This window comes from Anoplopoma fimbria, chromosome 10, assembly GCF_027596085.1.
Source record: "Anoplopoma fimbria isolate UVic2021 breed Golden Eagle Sablefish chromosome 10, Afim_UVic_2022, whole genome shotgun sequence".
Taxonomy (NCBI): Eukaryota; Metazoa; Chordata; class Actinopteri; order Perciformes; family Anoplopomatidae; genus Anoplopoma; species Anoplopoma fimbria.
Window position 1 is genome coordinate 8,154,821 of NC_072458.1, and position 18,599 is coordinate 8,173,419.

At 43.3% G+C, this 18,599-nt stretch overlaps 2 protein-coding genes across 2 annotated transcripts; one reads left to right on the top strand and one right to left on the bottom strand.

Moving 5' to 3' along the window:
- Window positions 1–622: 622 nt before the first annotated feature.
- pygo2 (pygopus homolog 2 (Drosophila)) lies at window positions 623–6,028 on the bottom strand. Its single transcript, XM_054605980.1, is given in 8 exon segments — window positions 623–2,678; window positions 2,681–2,712; window positions 2,714–2,774; window positions 2,777–3,112; window positions 3,115–3,648; window positions 3,651–4,143; window positions 4,292–4,344; window positions 4,969–6,028. Coding segments are annotated over 8 exon segments (1,884 nt in total). The 5' UTR covers window positions 5,024–6,028; the 3' UTR covers window positions 623–2,358.
- A 799-nt stretch (window positions 6,029–6,827) lies between these two features.
- Window positions 6,828–15,179, top strand: LOC129097365 (SH2 domain-containing adapter protein E-like). Its single transcript, XM_054606195.1, has 6 exons — window positions 6,828–7,820; window positions 10,539–10,665; window positions 11,665–11,895; window positions 12,385–12,616; window positions 12,792–12,911; window positions 13,440–15,179. The coding sequence occupies exons 1-6, from the start codon at window positions 7,302–7,304 to the stop codon at window positions 13,621–13,623; spliced, it is 1,413 nt and encodes a 470-aa protein (XP_054462170.1). The 5' UTR covers window positions 6,828–7,301; the 3' UTR covers window positions 13,624–15,179.
- Window positions 15,180–18,599: the final 3,420 nt, after the last annotated feature.

Below are 18,599 nucleotides of genomic sequence, written 5' to 3' on the forward strand. Positions count from 1 at the left end.
TATACTATATGATTTCAATTTAAAGGGTATATATGTTATGTCTCTATGTGAACTCAAACTCTTTGTAAAGACCCTTACACAAATTCATCTTAAATATCCAAATAACCTCCTAATAATGTATTGAGGGTTTCTGGCAAGAACTTTTGTGTTTTGGTACAAATTACAAGCAAAAGAGAGACAAAACGGAGAATAGCTCCATTAAAAAAAAAAAAGTTAATTATAATGATAATAATTTATCTCTGTAAACGTTACTTTCCATTCGTGTTGAATTGTTTCCTTCGTGACAGATTGTCTATTTTTTATTCAGGCTGTGCCCCCGACTAAAATTCTCGTTTATGCCGTTTCATCATTTAATTGGAATGAATTTGACGTGTCATTTGAACGCTCTATTTTACCTTTATAATAAGGTGCCAAATTATTATTCTTTCCAGGAAACTTAAAGGAAATGATTAGAACATTAAGCATTTACAGACCCTTAAAATTAAGTTTTACCTACTTTTCTAAACTTAAAGCAAACCTCTGATGATGACCTAGAAAAGATTAAAAGGTAAATAGTTGATAAAAAATGAACTGTAGGTGTCACTCCGAGCATTATGAAAAAGAAATAACATCGTTACCTCTTTCATCGGGTTTTCCAACCCTCATTTTAATACAACAATTAGCAAACAAATAAAAAAAATGTGAATAAAAACAGACATGGACAAGTACAAAAAAAATTCTGTCTTTTACTTCAGAGTTCAGTACCTTTCCCTTCCCCACCTGGTGTGGGACTCACTGGTCCCTCCAGGTTCCACCAGGAGGCGCCAGAGCAGAGCAAGAGCAAGAGCACAGCACGGATACCAGTACAAAATAAAAAGGAACAGCTGAGAGAGCAAGAAAAAGAAAGGCAACTTGGACATTGAATAAAGAAAAGTAAAGAGAGACAGAGGGAAGAATAGCTATGAACACCTTATACCGCGACAGAAATGTGAAAAATGGGTATTGTTCGCTCTTAAGTTATTTGGTCTACTTCAAGGCCTCTAGCAGCGCAGAGGCCAGAATATAAACATAAACAGATCAGACAGTTACTGCATTGGTTCACATGCACCCCCCCGTCCTAGACTCTTTTTTTATATTTATTTTTTTAAATGACTATGCACATCCGATGACATGATGTCACTACTTGCTTTGCCAACACCATCCAAACGCACTGACTTCACAATTCATGTGTACTGCAGAGAAAAAAAAAAAGAAATGGTTGACTCAAATGTACTGTATAAAAACCAAAACATCATACTGTATACAACCAAGACACATAAGCTTAACTCATTATTTTGTTCATTGGTCAACTCTGTAGCATGTTCACAACTGATGGAAGTCCCAGACAAATGTTTTGCCCTAATATTTACAACTATCTCTCTGAAGTGGAAGAAAACTCGGCCGGGGTCTCCTTTGGATTAATCAGCGCTGGGTACCAAATGACGGATGTATGTGGTCAAAGTGTGTGTCTGTGTGCATGTGTGTGGGTTGAGGAACTGACAGAGAATTAAAAAAAAAAAAAAAAAAAAAAAAAAAAAAGGTCCCCCCCCCCAAAAATTACATTTGTTTCACAAAACACTTGCGATTTAACGCTGCAATGTACTGATGTAGTTCTCGATGTTCTTTCACTTGTATGAAGTAAAAAGACAATGTGATAGGGTATTAATAAAATGATGCATTTCTGATGGCAAATAAAGCTGTGAATCAATTCATGAATGACAATCAAGTCCCTTTTAGAATTTTCAGGCACTCTTTCAAATGTTTTTTTCTCCATTCTTTAGAATTTATACATCATGTATGTTTGAATTTAAAGCCATGATAAGAGAGAATTACGCTGTTGATTTGGGCCATTGTATCAATACACACTAGGGGAATATTTCAACACTGCGTTCTCCGCCTAACGTGGGTAAGTGTGTTTGAAATGTCATCATACTCATGTGGTGCACGAGTGTGTAGAGTCGATCAGTCAGTCGTTGCTGGGAGCGTCCGTGCCAGTCAGTCACAAAGTGTGTGAGGTAGTGTGTTGGTGTCAGTGCTTTGCTGGTTGGCAGGCTAGATGTCTGAGGGACTGTGTAGTTTAACATTCATCATGTTGTTGTCTCGTTTAGGGGGTGGAGGAAGAAAAATCATTTACCAAGAGTCACTCAAAGTGCTGTATATAAGCAATGAATGTCAATGAGCGTGTTTCTCTGTGTAGTGAACAAGTAAAGGGCTAGTCAAGAGAAAGGTGGACGAGATTCTGACATGACACACAGGTCATTCAGTTAGATCAAAGCAAAGAATGTCTCCATTTGTCCTTAATGTGATGCACCTCCACGCTGCTCTTTTGTCATCGACTCCTCAGCTCTCGTTAGCTGCCACCAGCTGGCCTAATCCCTGGCGCACAAACACGGCCTGGATGTCCTTGGTCTTGATGCAGAAGTCACAGGCCCAGACAGCAGCGCTCTCTCGTGTCAGCAGCCCGTACGCCGGCTCCGTCAGGCCCGTGCAGTCACGGTGGAACCAGCGTTGGCACGAGGCCTCGCACAGGATGGCGTCCTGATCGTCGTGCACCTCCGCCATGCAGAGGCCACAAGGGAAGACCATCCCGGGGCCGCCGAGTTTTCCGGGGCCGGAGCCAGGCCCAGTCGAGGGGGCGGCGGGGCCGGTGGGCAGGGGGACTGGGTGTTTGGGGTGGAGGTGGAGTTAGAGGGGGTTGGGGTTGCTGCCCGGAGTGTTGCCTCCGTTGTTGTTGGACATGCTGTTCTGACCCTGGTTGGGGGCGCATTTGGCATGGGACCACCAGCACCGGGAGTGTTGTTCTGCTGGTTGTAGGGAGTGGAGCCGGGGGCAGAGTTAGGCGGGGTGGACTGCTGCTGCTGCTGCTGGGTAGAGTTGTTTGAGTTGGGGGTGTTTGTATTGTTGGGGGGTTGTAGCTGACTGGGCGGTGGATGCTGTGGCTGGCCTGATCCATTCAGGGGACCAGTAGGAGAAGAGTTGGGGTTCGGCTGTGGCGGTGCTGAGGGAGGCTGACCAGGTGTATTGGAATTGGGCTGCTGGACGTCAGGGTGGCCGGGGAAGCCTCCTCCTGGCTGCGGTGGGCCAGAGTTAGGTGGGGGCCAGGAGTGGTATTATTAGGAGGGGGGCCGTTGGGATTTAGGCTAAGCTGTTGCTGCTGTTGTTGCTGCTGTTGCTGCTGTTGCTGTTGCTGCTGTTGCTGCTGTTGCTGCTGCTGCTGTTGCTGCTGCTGCTGCTGCTGCTGCTGCTGCTGCTGTTGTTGTTGTTGTTGCTGCTGCTGCTGCTGCTGCTGCTGCTGCGGCCCAGGAGGCCCTCCTCCACCAAAGTTTTTAACGTCCTCGTTGCCTGGCCCTGGCGGACTGGGGCCAGGGTAGGGCCCATCCTGCGAGGGAGGGAACTGTCCTTGAGGGGGCATACCTGGTAACCCACCCACCATGTTGCCTCCGGGGCCACCACCCATTCCACCCATCATGTTCATCCCGGGACCCATGCCTCCTCCCATGGGAGGCAGGGGGCCATGTGGGGGCCCTCTGGGACCTCCACCACCAGGTAACGGTGGGCTGTTGAATGGGTGTCCACCCTGTCCGTGCTGCTGCTGTGGAGGCATGCCAAACCTAGGGTGGGGTGGCCCCCTCCCCCAGGACCTCCCATAGCCCCCGGAGACAACATGGGATTGAATCCTTGCCCGGGGAGCATGGGTGGGCTAAAGTTTGGTGGCATGTTGAACTGAGAAGGGCCGCCAGGGGGGAATCCACCGCCACCTCCTCCCCCACTGCCGCCCCCACCGCCACCTCCAAAGCCAGGCATTCCACCAAAGCCTAGCTGGTGGTGAGGACCAGCGTTTGATGGAGGTCCAAACGGCGGCCTCCGTCCAGGTGGGCCGCCCCCTGGTCCTGCTGGGCCTCCCATGAAACCCATGCCTACGCCCATTCTGCCACCACCACCATACCCACCTCCTCCTCCTCCTCCACCTGGGCTGGGAAGAAATGGAGCAGTTCCTGGTCCACCTGCCACACTGGGTCGGGATGGAGGCCCAAAGTCATCGTCGAAGGGGTTGGAGGCGACCAGGTGGTCCACCATGGGGGTAGGAGGGGGGGCAAACTCCGTGAGGTGGGAGAATCCTGCCGCCTAAAACAAAGAGGAAAAAAATTCAGAATTTTTCTTTTTGCTTTCTCAAGATCTGATCGCTTCCCAATCTTTGTGGTCCACTTGTCGCATAAAGAGAGAATGTTCTTTTATGTGGCAAAGTAATCAGATTGCCAAAAACCACCATTACCTGGTTGGTGGATTTCCTCGCCTTCTTCTTCTCCGGGCTCTTCATCTGTGAAGCTGAAATAGAGAAATATGGAGGAAAAGGGGAAATGCATTATTAGCCATAACAAAAAAAATAGGATTCCATGTCTCATGCTATTGGTCCACCACCAATCAAGCGCACCATCACATTTGGATTGGCCAATACCCCTTAGTGACAGAGTGGAGCAGCTTTTAGACCTAGGGCCTCTTTTCTCAAGTCCAACAGTTGAGATGGATTCAATGATGGGACATAGACTGGCATGAGGACAAGATGCTGAACATCCAGGCGCTATCACCACCAAGGTTATGAAGCCCTGAATCGCAAATGACCCAGGCAGACCAAATGACCCAGGCAGACCAAATGACCCAGGCGAGAGGGAAAGAGGCCGCAAACAGAGGCAGAAGAGGTAGGGTCAATGAGGGAGACAGGAAAAAAAGACGAGGACATGAGAACGAGGAAACGGAGTTGGAGGGACATTTATAGCAAGATAGACATCAACCCCGGTCACAGATCCACTCTGTGAGGAGGAGCAGCCACCAGCGGAGACAGTCGTGAAGTTTACATATGGAGGAGGGGGGGGGGTTTGCTAACAGCACCAGTGCAGCCCAGTAATGGATGATTCCGGTCTGATTTGGGAGATGGGTGAAATTTATTCCTACCTTTGCTGCTTCGTTTTCCTTGTCCCGCCTGTGGTCTCCCCGATTCGGTAGCCATTAGCTAATATGACTGTCGGTGAAGTGGCATATCACCGTTCGTGTGCAAGAAAAAAAAAAAGTTAAAAAATGACGACGTCTTGAAGGCTATGAGCCGAGTGGGAGGAATCTGCCTTCAGGTCATGTCACTCACGTTCAAATGGTTATGATCAGAGCAGTTTATTAACACGTAGATTAGATTAACACGCCGGCCCAGGTCCGCAAACTCCTTTGCAGCTGCAAATCTTTCGCCACGGTGTCTGTCACGCCGGGATTTGGTCACCAAATGAGCGTCAGGTAAAGCTCAGCTGGTTCACGTTATTTAGCACAAGTTCGTCCCGTTGCAAACCAGACCCTACTAGCGGAGTGAGGCTGGCTGCTTGCTACCTGGCTTGACTGCCAGTACAAGCAAGTCACAGAGCACACACCCCCCCACCACCACCTCCACCTCCCTCTATGAATGATCACTTACAGATGTGTAGCAAACAAGTCCACCAGCTAGCTAATGCGAGCTAGTTTCTACCTTCGGCTAACCAGCTAGCCACGTTACTCAATGTGGCTTTGCTAGCAGCGCTGATCTTTTACCCAGGAGCGGAAACACTGCAACATTAATCCAAAAACTGTGATTTGCCTTTCTACAGTCATTTGTGAAAATGTGCACTCAATTCCACTTATCACAGCATGTATAAGATAAAGCAATTGATCATGTTTTGAAAACTGTTGTTTACTATGCTAACATTAGCTTGCTAGCTAACGTTAGCATGCCACTGAAGATAGCTAGCCATCTTGCAGACTGTCTTGGAAGCAAACTGTACCCTTTCTCCGTTGCTTGCTCTGCTGTCCTTTAAATTGAAACTCTCTGGTGTGTCATTGCCAGAAACCAGTCCTCACACGGTGTATGCTTGTTGATCCACCATTCAACTATAATTCATTCAAAAACGCAAATTTTGCCATAATTATCATGGCCTTCTATCGCCACCGGACAAAGAGGGACAAGCCGGAGTATCGCGCACCACGGAAGGTTACATCTCATCACAAACACGGGGGAGTCGATATGTGTGCTCCGTGAAAATAAAAAGCATTAACATCATAATGACTCAGACACAGATTGTGTTGTGTAATACTTAGCATTAAAATGTTATTTATTTTAAAAACTATCTGTATCGCCGTTGTCCACAGCATTTTCTTTAATTTAAAGAATACGTGTCATACCTTTCACTGGTATGTGTGGAGCAGCTCAGAACAGACCATTTCCCAACGATACCCGAATTAAAGAAGGAGTGGACAATCATTAGACAGCCAATTAAACACATTACGAAGTGACATTATGATTAATATTCATTTTACATCAAATATCAAATTATTAACAAATCTGTCCACTTCAATTTAAGCAGTTAAGTCGAATAGGAACAAAACAGGTAGCATGAAAGGGAAGCTTCTCTGTCTCAATGAAAATGTATTGGGAAAAAAACAACATTTTAGAAGGCCAATACACTTTTTTTTTTACATTTAAAGTTTACATTTTTTCTTAACAACCATTTTGATGTATTAACTTATTATCACATTCTAGTTAAAACAGAATCTTTATAATTGATAAAGCGAAATAATAATGAAAGTGTCAATATCCTTGGTGGGTTACCTGGGAATAGGTCTGAAGTAGAGTAGCCTAAAATCCCCACAAAGGTTATTCTACCATGGTGAGTAATTAAAAGCTTATCACCGCCCACCCGGTCCTGCCTCCCCTCTTAACTTCAGACCCCCCTCCCTCCCCTCATATACTCCAGGCGCAGTCAGGAGCCCCACTGCGCCAGTAGAAGGTTGTGAAAGACCAGATAAGCCACTCCAGGAATGGGACCACAAATCAGAAGCAAGAAGAACTTTGCCTTCTTTCGGGTGTTCCCACTCCGAAGATATCTTTTCATCCAAAGGGAATGAACTTTTCCTCCACAGAAGAAGGAACAGGTGTAAGAAAATCACAAATGGTATAAATAAGTGGTATAAGTTTCTTTTCTTTTGCCAAATAGGCATTTGGTTTGTAAGTTTGTACTTACAAACATTTCCCTTTAAGTTGAAGGTTTAAGAATAGAACCATAGACTTTTGAACGCATTTATGAAATGCTTTAAAGTTAGGCGTGGATATCCTTTAGTCCACACATGCTCTGTCCTAGAATAAAGCAACGGAAGTCCTTTTGTTAGAAAGGCTGTGATTTCTAAAGGTGCGTCTCTGGAGCCCTGTGGTGCATGGCGCTAAAAGGTGTCGGAGCAAGCAGAGAGGTTTACTGGTTTCCATCCGAGTCACGATGGCGAAGTGGTTCAAGGAGTTCCCCATCAATCTGAAGAACGGTACCGACAGGATCCGCTCAGCCTCCGAATCAGGCTCACAACCTAGAGCCAACAAAGCCGGGCTGGTGGCCAGCATTGGTACCAAAACAACAGGCTCCAAAACGGGCCAGCGCAAAAACTCCTCTGGTGACAGCAACACAGGAGGTGGAGGTGGAGGTGGAGGAGTCGGGTCTCTCCTGTCAGGAAGAAACCGAAAGAACTCGGCCATAGAGTTGAGTAGAAACGGTGCCATCCCCCATAAAGATGGGAAAGTTTGGGAGAACCTCCTGTCGGGGAAAAGTCGCAAGAACTCCAAAGCGGAGCCGGTGCCCGAGGAGCAGCACAGACCCCCGAAAAGCTCTCCATCTGCCAACGCGTTCATCAGCCGGCTGATCAGAGTGGACAAACTGGACAAAAGCCCCAACTTCAACAGCGCCACCATCACCAACCAAGTGGTACCCGAAGCAGAGAAAGCAGTCCAGTGCAAGACCGAGACGGTGAGTAGCCGATGACATCTGAGCCCCTTGTATATTTATTGAGACTTGAGAATTATTATTGAGAGACACATTGCATACAAGTGACCTTTATTTGGCTTTCAAAATAAATGCATGTTTTCTAACAGCTGTTTGCTGATTTAGATTTGTTTCCCCCATAAGCCCATTTTCTCAATTAGGCTACTGCACTTTAGGCTATTGCACTTCAGTACAATTTTAAGTATTTCCATTTTATTCAACTGCAGGCCAGATGTATTGTAATGACATTTGAAAAGGAAATATTTCACTGGTAGGCTTCATTTATCTGAAAACAACTCAGACTATTACTTTCAGATTAAGATGTTAATTAGTTTATAATGTTACACTATCAAGAATCACGCCACCAAATAAAAAAAAAAACTTAAAATTAGCTTTACCTCTTACATGTTAATATATCAGCATTTATCACCTTTTATTAAACTACTGTAGTCCCTTTAAGTAATTTTATACTTTTTCTGCACTTTTTTTCTGCACTTTTTCTGCATTTACTGGTAAATTTACAGTTTGGGATTATTATTACAAAATATTTATCCACTAATAAATCATAATGTGTAAAATTAAGCTGCCCAGCAGTATATAAAGTGATCCAAATGATTCCCACATTTAGCAGCAGCAACATTAGTGATCATTAATCAGCAGCAATTATAATCTAGTAATGGGCCACTCTGCATAATAAGTACTTTTACTTATTATCTTAGTATTTTTAGATTGATACTTTTACTTAAGTAAACAAAATCTGAATACTTCCTCCATCGCATAATCATAACCATAACCGCATAATATAATATAATGATACTGTTACATAGCAATGACAGTTATACATTTTGTTGCTATGGCACCCACATTTTCCCAAAGTAAAACTTAGTATTTTACTTATAATATCTCCACAGTGTGGTAATGCTACTTTTACTGAAGTAAACCAATCCTGATTGAACGCTGGTGTTGAAATGTGAAATTAAATGTATTAAATGTATTGATTATAATTGAATCGGTGGCAGCATTCTCTTATTCTAGCGGCATGTAGTGTCATCAAAACTGTTGATGATAATGTAGCAAAGATCCAGTCCAAGCTGTGAAAATTGATATTATTGTTTCAGTTTCTCCCTCCCTTTGTCTCCTCTAAACCCATTGTGTCCACTCCTCCCAGTCCGTCTCTTTCTATCTCTCTTTCTCTTCCTCTCCACCCTTCGCCTTTACACCCACTGACCTCGCCTTGAATACAAAGCTGTGGTCGGACATGAGGCCTTACCTTCCTCTCCTGTATGTAATCTTGCTCAGTATTCCCCTTCTCTCACCCCTCCTTCCTCTGCCTCTCCCCCCTCTTTCACTGAATTCAGCCCCCCTGGTGAACAAGGCTATCATGTTATAAAAAGCATCGTGTTATTTGACACTTAGGCGCTAACCAAAGTCCCCTCTAGCTTGGCTTTGAAAAAAAGGGATACATATAGTGAAGTCAGGGATTGTGATAGTGGAGATGTGAGCAAAAAAGACACACAAAAGAGGGGGGAAGAATAAAATGGGAGTTTTATATTTCAGGAAGGGAGTAAATCCCCGTTATTGAGCTCCACTGCAGCTACCAGGTTTGATTGGTGGAGTCACTGTGTGTTGTTTCCTTGTTAATAAAGAATATGTTGTTATTTCCACAAGAGGTGATTTTGTATGCATGCTTTTAGACCTGCTTATGTGTCTGTGTTGCATCTAAACCGCTCTAAACAACCATCTGAGTTTCAGCCTGTCAAGCATCTGCTACTTTATTCAAACACCAACTAATGCCAGCATTTCTTTGGCGAGGGAACACGGCTGGAAGCGATTAGAGGGAGACTACTTCATTTAACAGGACACCATTGTCCCCTGGCCAGTGGCTTGTAAAACAAACAAGAAGTTTTATGGCACTGATAAGATGACAAGACAGCAGGCATGACTGGTGTGGCAGGATAGAGGCTGTGGAAAGACAGATATGAATGTGAAGAGAGTGGGATTTACGACAAAGAGTGACTCTTTAGATAAAATGAGGTGTCAGTTATTCTTCTGACTAGGTTTGTTTTTGTCAGACATCAACACCAACCATCATGTGTTATCGAATGTGTTAATTTTAAAATATTTTAAACTCTAGCTAGAATAATGAATTATTTGGAAACTATTTTGATAATTGATTAACTGCAAAAATAGCAAAAGGAGGATCTTCTGTCTTTCTGTGCCACATATCATAATATATTGAATATCTTTGGGTTTTAGACTTCTGATTGGACAATACATTTTGGTAGAATAAAATGGATATTTCTCACTATTTTCTGACATTTATGTACAAAACGATTCATTTATTAGTCAAGAAAATAATCAGCAGATTCATTTATAATTAAAAAGTAGCAGCCCTTTTTTTAACTAGATGGTATTTAACATTATTTTTATAAATGCAATTTTTTTCACACAAAATGGTGATTCTGGAACGGTCCATGGTCTCTAGTTTCCTATTTTTTCAGTAGCTTTAGTTAGATTATTGTAATACTACCACTTGGAGTGGCAGAGGTTCGCCGATTCAACTATTTATCTTTTACTTTTAGCCGTCCAAGTCAACTTGCAGCCCTATTTTCTTTTTTATACACCTGGCACGTTTAGCCGTACTTTATTTGAAGGCATTCGGATGATAAGAGAAATGGTGATTTCCTGTGTTTTTTGATGCAGGTGATCATCCTTGAGGATTACGCCGATCCCTTTGATGCTCAGAAGACCAGAGAGCAACGGGAGGCAGAGAGAGTCGGGGAGAACGATGGATACATGGAGCCTTACGATGCCCAGCAGATGATTACTGGTGAGACTTTCATCACTGTCCTCTTACGGTCTTCTCTTGAAGCTGTCAGCTGTGACGGTGATATTTCATTCAGTCCCTGAATCACAGAATCTGTACAGCTCGACACGTAGCCCATGTGTGAATGAATCCCATTTTCAATCCCTGCAGAAAACTGCTCCTCTAGTGCTCTTTGCACCCCACGGGGGTTGCCACGGCAACTGTGCTGCGTTCGGACAATAGGTGCAGTTTCCTGCCCCCGCTTCCTCTTTCCTGTCTCTGTTTCCTGGTACTATTCTCTAAAAAGGAAGTTGGCCCTCAGTGCCCCCCACCTCCTCTCGGACGCGGCTCTGTGTGACCCCTATATGGAGCTGTCCGACCATTTATCAAAACTTCCCAGCAGCTAGGAAGACTGGTGGTCCGTCGGCCAATCACATGCTCTCCCGACCTTTCATTCCATCACTCCATTGTTTTAACTAAAAAGGGTCACACAATAGCCTGCTGTGAATGTGAATGGTTTATTGCAGTGGGCTCTAGAGGATTTTTTTACTTCAATCAGTGCCTGTGCTACTTCCAGGCCTCCTCAGAGAAGTCTACGGAGGATGTGATAAAGTGACTGAGTCAATTTATGAGGCTTAAATCATACTGAGGAAGTAAGCAAAAGTCTGATGTCATTGTGACTCAATAAGCGAGGCAGATGAATCACAGTGACTGACCTGAATCATCTTTTATAAAGGCTTTAAAAGTAGTAAAAAGTTTCGAAATACTTTACTATGTGTTAGTGATCATGTATAAGTCATTAATAGGAAGGACTTCTGGGTAGGCAGTTTGTGAGTGATTGGACCGTATAACCACATCTGAAACAAAATCTATTCATTTACAATTTATTTAACATTTATTAATGGATTACCAACATTCATAACAGCATTATGCCAAATAAAAATGATACATAAATACATTTATGCAGGCTACCTCTAATCACAGATTTTAATCTTTATTCCCCTGCTTTCTACCTTCAATTAGAGATTAGACGTCGGGGGTCCAAAGACCTGCTGAAGGTGTGTGTGCTGATGGAAGAGAGCGAGGGAACGGTGGAGGACAGTCAGCCCTTACAGATATATGACACCCCATATGAGGGCAGCGGCGACGGTGACAAGGCGGCGGTCACGCGTCCCGAGCTGGATTCCCGACCCTCCACTGAGTACGAGCTGCCTTGGGAGTGGAAGAAAGAGCATATTGTCAAAACTCTGTCAGGTACATCAGATGGTTTTTTTTTACAACCACATCCCACTTGATTGTAGACACAAAGATATCTAAGCACCAAGGAAATGTTTGCTTCTTTGCACACCTGTACTCAATTTCCTGCACTTTTAGTTTGTTAATCTTTTTTTTTTTTTAATCTATATAACTTAAATAGTAACGCTTGTAAAAGTAACTAAAAGACATGCATCACTAGCTGCAATGTTGCTGAACTCATATAACCCTGCCACTTCTCTACCTTATATCCGTTTGAAATATATTTGTTCAAAACAACAACTCAGGCCTGCTCTCACATTTATATTTCATATGCTGCATGGACCAACAGCATATTGAATCACATCTTGCATGATTCATCAAACTGCCGTCTTCTTCTTATTATATATTTACTGGAGGCTTCGGCACCAAGTTTAAACTCAGGCATCGAGTCGGTTCTGTCTTTACATGAATTGATGTCTTCTCTCGTCTCTCTTCTCCCCCCACCAGCACAGTTTGACAGCCCCGAACGTCAAATCAAAGATGAGACGCCTCACCCAACACTCACCAGGCAGCCCCAACATCCGCTGGCTCAGCCTCCGCAGCAGCAGCACCAGCACCTGAGGCAGAAGAGCTGGACCCAGAAGATCCTGCGGTCCTCTCCTACGACGCTGTCCCCATCCTGCAACCCCGACTCTGAGGCCTGCTGTGTTGACCCCTGCTTGCCCCTGGAAAAACAGAGGTGAGGAGCAGAAATGACCCTGTGGATGCATAAAACTAAGATATTAAATACTGTAGTACTCCAACCATTTTTAAATGAATTCAAATGTATTGAATGTCAGAATGTGTCTGCTTATAAGACCTGATAAGCACAGATGTAAATGTAACCCCCCCCTTATTCTCACCCTCTGTCTCAGCTGGTACCATGGCTGTGTGACTCGTCAGGAGGCGGAGTTTCAGCTGCAGTCCTGCAAAGAGGCCAGCTTCCTGGTCAGGAACAGCGAGTCGGACAGCAGCAAGTACTCCATCGCCCTCAAGTGAGTGCAGCCTGAAATTGTACATGTTGATCACAAACTGTGCACGATGAAAGGATTCAGATGGATTTGGTCCAGTTGGAAACTCAGCAGAGGAAAGGTGTTTTTGTCATAGTTCTCTTATTAAACAAAATATCCTCACACTGTATTAAAGGCTTTCAGCGGTTTTAACAGTCCAACGTTTCTATCTAAAAGAGATTCACAAAGGATTCTCCATCACAAAGCAGAACAAGCACTATACAGACACAAACACAATCATCACTCAGGTGATCGTGATCTGCATGATTGAGAGTCAATCTGCTTTCAAGTTGATCCAATCAGAGCAGAGCTGAACAGTGCAGTCTGATCCTCCCACATGAGGGGACAAGAGCCTCTATGAAAAAGTGAACTGGAAACATGAAGATCAATGTATTAGATATGATGTCGACAAATGGGTCAAATATATATATCACAAATCCAATACATCATTGTGTTTGACTTAAAAAAAACGTGTTAATTCTCTTCTCTCCCTGTCGTCTCTGTGTGACTCAGGACGAGCCAAGGCTGCGTTCACATCATTGTTGCCCAGACCAAAGAAAGCGGCTACACCCTGGACCAGAGCAGCTGCGTGTTCCCCAGCATCCCAGAGGTGGTGCACCACTACTGCTCTCGGCGTCTGCCTTTCGACGGCGCTGAGCACATGACTCTGCTGCATCCAGTGCCTCGCATCCACTGACCCCACCCGACCCCACCCCAGCTTAGGTAAACAAAGCGAACACACCTTTGGGCAGGGACAAAAAGTTCCCCAAAAAATCAGTCACGACATCACCTCCCTGACCAGTGTGTACTTCTACTTTTCCATCTCTTTATAAATTGACTGTGTGACACTATTTTGTTTTTATTCTTATTCCTTTTTTTATTTTTTATTTGATGATCAGAAAAAAACATTTGCAGCTCACTCTGTGTCTCACCAGATGCATCCTTCTGTCTTTCATTTTACTTTGACGTTCAGCTGATGCAAAACATCCAGGCTGCTGTTTTGCATGTGAGACGATGAGGCACTTTAAATGACGAGATGTGAGTTGGATTGGGACCGAGTTAAACTGATGTTTTGACTATCTAATGTGGCTCTATTAGAAGCTACACATGATATTTTTGGTAATGCTACTGGATGAAATTTACTATGAAGCAGAAAGGACTTCTGACTTGGAGTGAATCTCAGTAGTTTGTGGCTCTCTTTCCCCCTCTGGTGGATGACTGGTACACTGCACCAACATGCCAACACAAAGAAGCCTGTTTTTCCTCAAAATTGATGGGTAAAATCCATGCACACAGCATATCATTACACTTATTATGAACAAAGAGCAGCTATTTTAATATTTTGTGCTTGCAGCATGTTTCTAATTTATGCTGTCATACTTGTTGGTTGTAACCACTGCCCCTTTGAGGATTTACTCCGTTTTACTGTGAATGAGGGAGTTGTTTCCACTGTGTTATCTGCACTGTGAAGAGTGAGTGATTCACCCTGATGCAATGTGCTTGACGGACCATGGCTTAACAATTGTTAGTGTTTTTTCATGCCGAGAACTGAGACCACACTTAATTTTCAGCTCAATAAGCCTGTCCTTGTAAAATAAACATGCAGATTATTGTGATGTGTGGTGGGAACATTGTAACATTAATGGCTTTTGTCAGACTTTTTAATGTCTACATATGGGGATCATTTATAGATATAAGTGCGAGAAATTAATGACAACAATTGCAATAAAATTAACAAAAATATTGTTTAGAAACTGTAAAAATAAAAGCCATTGTTCATTCAGACCTCCGAGACGGTTTTCCCTCAGGGCTTAATGCCCCCTGGTGCTAAGAGGCAGAACACCAAATTGACAAGTGGTAACTTTATTAGGTTCACTAGAGTTTTATTTTTCTTTGTGTATTCAAAATGTAACTCAAACATTTGACTTGGTTTGTGTAATCTTTATTGAGAAATGCTGGAAACCATTTTGACAACTCTGATCTGCAACAAATACAGGATGACAATAAAATATGGTATAACTGAGGCTCAGTTTCGTCTTATGTTCTCTTGTTTTGGAGGTCTGCCAGTTTTTATACCTCCTCAAAGATTTAAGTGAGGTCAGTTTGTACTTTTTGTCCGAGCACTGAAGCAGACGTTATACGAGGAGAAACACCTGTGATGCATATTTCACCGTTCTTCTTGACTTTTGCTCTGTCAAGGCCTGTTGTTTGGAAATTGTAAAATAGATTATAGTGAAAGTATGTGAATCTCGATGCTGGAGGTCCCCTGTGGCCTTCTCTCTTATCCCAATAAATCAACAACATGAACGGCAACATGTGAGGGTGTTTGTGTCAGCGATGCGTGCTCTGAAAGGGAGTGATCAAAGCATCAAACTGCCTCATCGTCCCCGAGGACGCAGCCTCTTCACAGACGCTTCCAATGACTGAATGAGGGCACTTTTGAGCATAATGAATCTTTTAACTGCAAGATCTTGATTGTGGTTTCAGTGGTTTGGTAATTTGTCTGGATGTTTAGTGCTCCAATTGGCTAAAAGGGGATAGATTATTGTGCTAGGCTGGAAGGAAAAGGTCAGGAGGAACTGACGGGGAGATTAAGTTTAGCTGAGGATCATGTTGAGGATAAACATCTTGCGTAGCTGCAAGGAGCATCGAGTCCTGAGCTGTGTGTAGATCTGAGGTCAATGCAGCACTAAAAACAGACAAAGAGTAAGAGTAGTACCATTACACCTGTGTCAAGGACGCAGAGCAATTGACACCAACCCTCCTTTTCTTACGTATCATTCGCCCCTCTCCTTTACCTCACTCTGTCGCTGTTACCCGAGGCTGATATCTGTCTGTCACCTTGACTCTCGGGGGAGGACACTATCACTGTTTGTTTCTCCATTTGGGGCCAAGAGTTGGTGTTTTAATTTATGAAGGCATGTGACTAACAGTTTAGATTTCATTACTCTAAATCCAGAGGTAACCTTCAGCTGACTGGTTGCAGGTGACTGATGAGAGACACTTTGACCCGCTTTGCTTCAAACAAATAATCAGCTATCAGTGGTGAAAGTACAAATGCGTCAATGTAAAAGAATCAGCAGAAATTTTTGATACTGAGAGTCCAAACTGAAAGTATCGAAAAGTAAAAGTGTGAAAAATGTATCTGAAATCTGACAAGGGGACTCATGTACACACAAAGCCAAAATGATAAGGAACCGCTGGTTTCCTCTTTAATGATTTGGTGTATTCTTTGAGGTTATAATTTGTTTTTTAAATGTCAATAAGTTAGAAAGTAACTACAGTTTCCAACAAATGTAGCGGAGAAGATGTATAAAGTAACATAAATGGAGATACTCAAGTAAACTACAAGTACCTTAAAACAGAGTAAATGCGATTCGTTACTTTCCACCCCACCTCTTATATCAAAGCATGTTCTTTATGAATCAGGAGTGCCAGGTCCTTGTAATTCATATGTCTCCTGACTCGTGAGCTGCGGCCATAAGGTCTCCCTGCGGTGCTCTATCAAGATGGATTTCATGAACCTGAGGAAAGCAGGCCTTCTCAAATTCTACCCAAGAGAGAGCATGCTACACCTGGAAAGGAATTAATCATCACACGATATATAGACCTGGAGCCATCTTCGCCACTGTATACTTGAATGAATAATTTCATTTTGTTCTCACATGTATGCCACCCCTTCTCTCTTATGCTGCCCCCTCTCCGGATTGCATGACGTGATCCCCGCCTGACTCTGCCTGATGGACGTGGCGGTTTGACATCTGGGCGTCGCTTGACCTGCTCTGCTGGTAACCGAAGTTTCCCTGTCTCCCTTATCAGATGCTTCAGGATGGATGCCAGTGTCATGGCCCGGCTTTGTGTTGCTTGTCTCCTTTCCTCACACTGGCAGCACCTGCCATGTGTGATCCCTCAGCAGAGACTCTGGCCTTTTTTAGGTTGAACCAGCTCACCTTGTAGGGTCAGGCGTGTTTGTAGATACTGTTTGCAGGATGTCCTCCAGCCATTGTTTGTCCAAGGGTGATTGGAAAGGCCACGTGACTAAGAATTAATTAACTGTCCCAGAGCATAACTCCTGGAAGATGCCTGTCTCACAATTTAACCGATACACCTCAGTTGCAAGCCCAAAATGTATTTAACAGCCTCCTGCTTTAAAATAAAAGAATCCCATTGTATTTAATTAACACTAAATTTAAATACAAAATAAGTTTTTAGTCCTAAAATATGCTACACTTATTTCATGTGAAATGACATTACTCACCAGTCCAAACACTGTTCTTTTAAGTTAATAAATATCTCCTATAAGTATACTTTTAACTGCACTACATTTATATGATTTTACATTTAAATAAAAAACCCACATGACACGTTTATATTACACAATGCATTGTTTAAGATTAAAGCAGTGGTTCCCAACCTTGTATGGCTTGTGTCCCTTCACAAAAAGCAGTGTGTAGTTGGGCCTCTTGTAACATTTAATATGCCAATGAGTTGATAGCAGTTTCACCAAAGACTGATTTCCCCTCTAAATTTCTCAAATGGTTTTATTAAAATAAATGTTTGTCTCTCCAACACATTAATCATTTTACAACCCCTCATATGTATCCTGTGACTCTTTGGAACCAATGGACTAAACCACCTAGCTGAATGTAAAGTAGTTACATTTAGCTCCACCACCAGCTACATCATTTAAATGCAGCTTGTGCATTGATGCACCAGTACTGTTATATGATACATAACTCAGGGGGCCCATTTCTGTCGAAAGAGTAGCCTAGTTTTTACTTTAGTACATTTTGCTGCAACTACTTCTGTATTTTTTTAAAAGTTTGAAAGAAGGACCATTGCGATGCTAACTACCGGGGTTGGCCTACAGAAATATGTCTTCCCTACAGCACTCTATTGACACTTTGACCTGAAGGTGCTACATTTGAAATTCAGGCACTTCTTTTGCCTCCACACGGCTCTCAACATGGCGGCCTAACAGCGCAAACAATGCAAACAACTGCAACAGTGCTACCAGTGCACCCTTGCAGGTAAACACTGTTCAGCAAATGTATTACACATTACGCCACTATATCTTTACACAGCAAATAGTTGTCTTCTGCCATTTTAATGCTCTGAATATCATATAGAGAACCTTTAGAGAAGTAAAAGATCTGAACACTTCTTCCACCACAGTATGAATACTGTATGTCTGTTATATCTGACCACTGTTGCTGTTTCTATTTTACAAAATGAATAATTTCTTGTTTATATACCTGCAGTTGCCTTAAAACTTACAAACTCTGTTGATAACTGGCATTAAATCTTCCTTCTCTTTTTCTGCAAGGTGTTTATATATTATCTTGTCAACCCCCTTTCTGTCCTTGAATAAAACAGCTGTTTTACTGATCTTTTGGAACGAGAAAACAGGTAGCCAAGGCTGTTAACACTCATAACAGGTTGTTTGTTTCCGTTCGGGCTACAACAGGGTTAACAGTCATGGACGCTGTCATGTTTTGAATTGTTAACCTATCTGCAGGCCCAGCACCTCTCGCTCAAATATTCAAACAGCCCAATCAGAGGACGCCCTTAGAGTACACAGCGGGCGGAGGAATGAAAGCAGATAGGGTGAACCCTGCCCATAGACGCCGGCTAACCTGGAATCAGTTTCTCATTAATCGCTGAAGGTAAGAA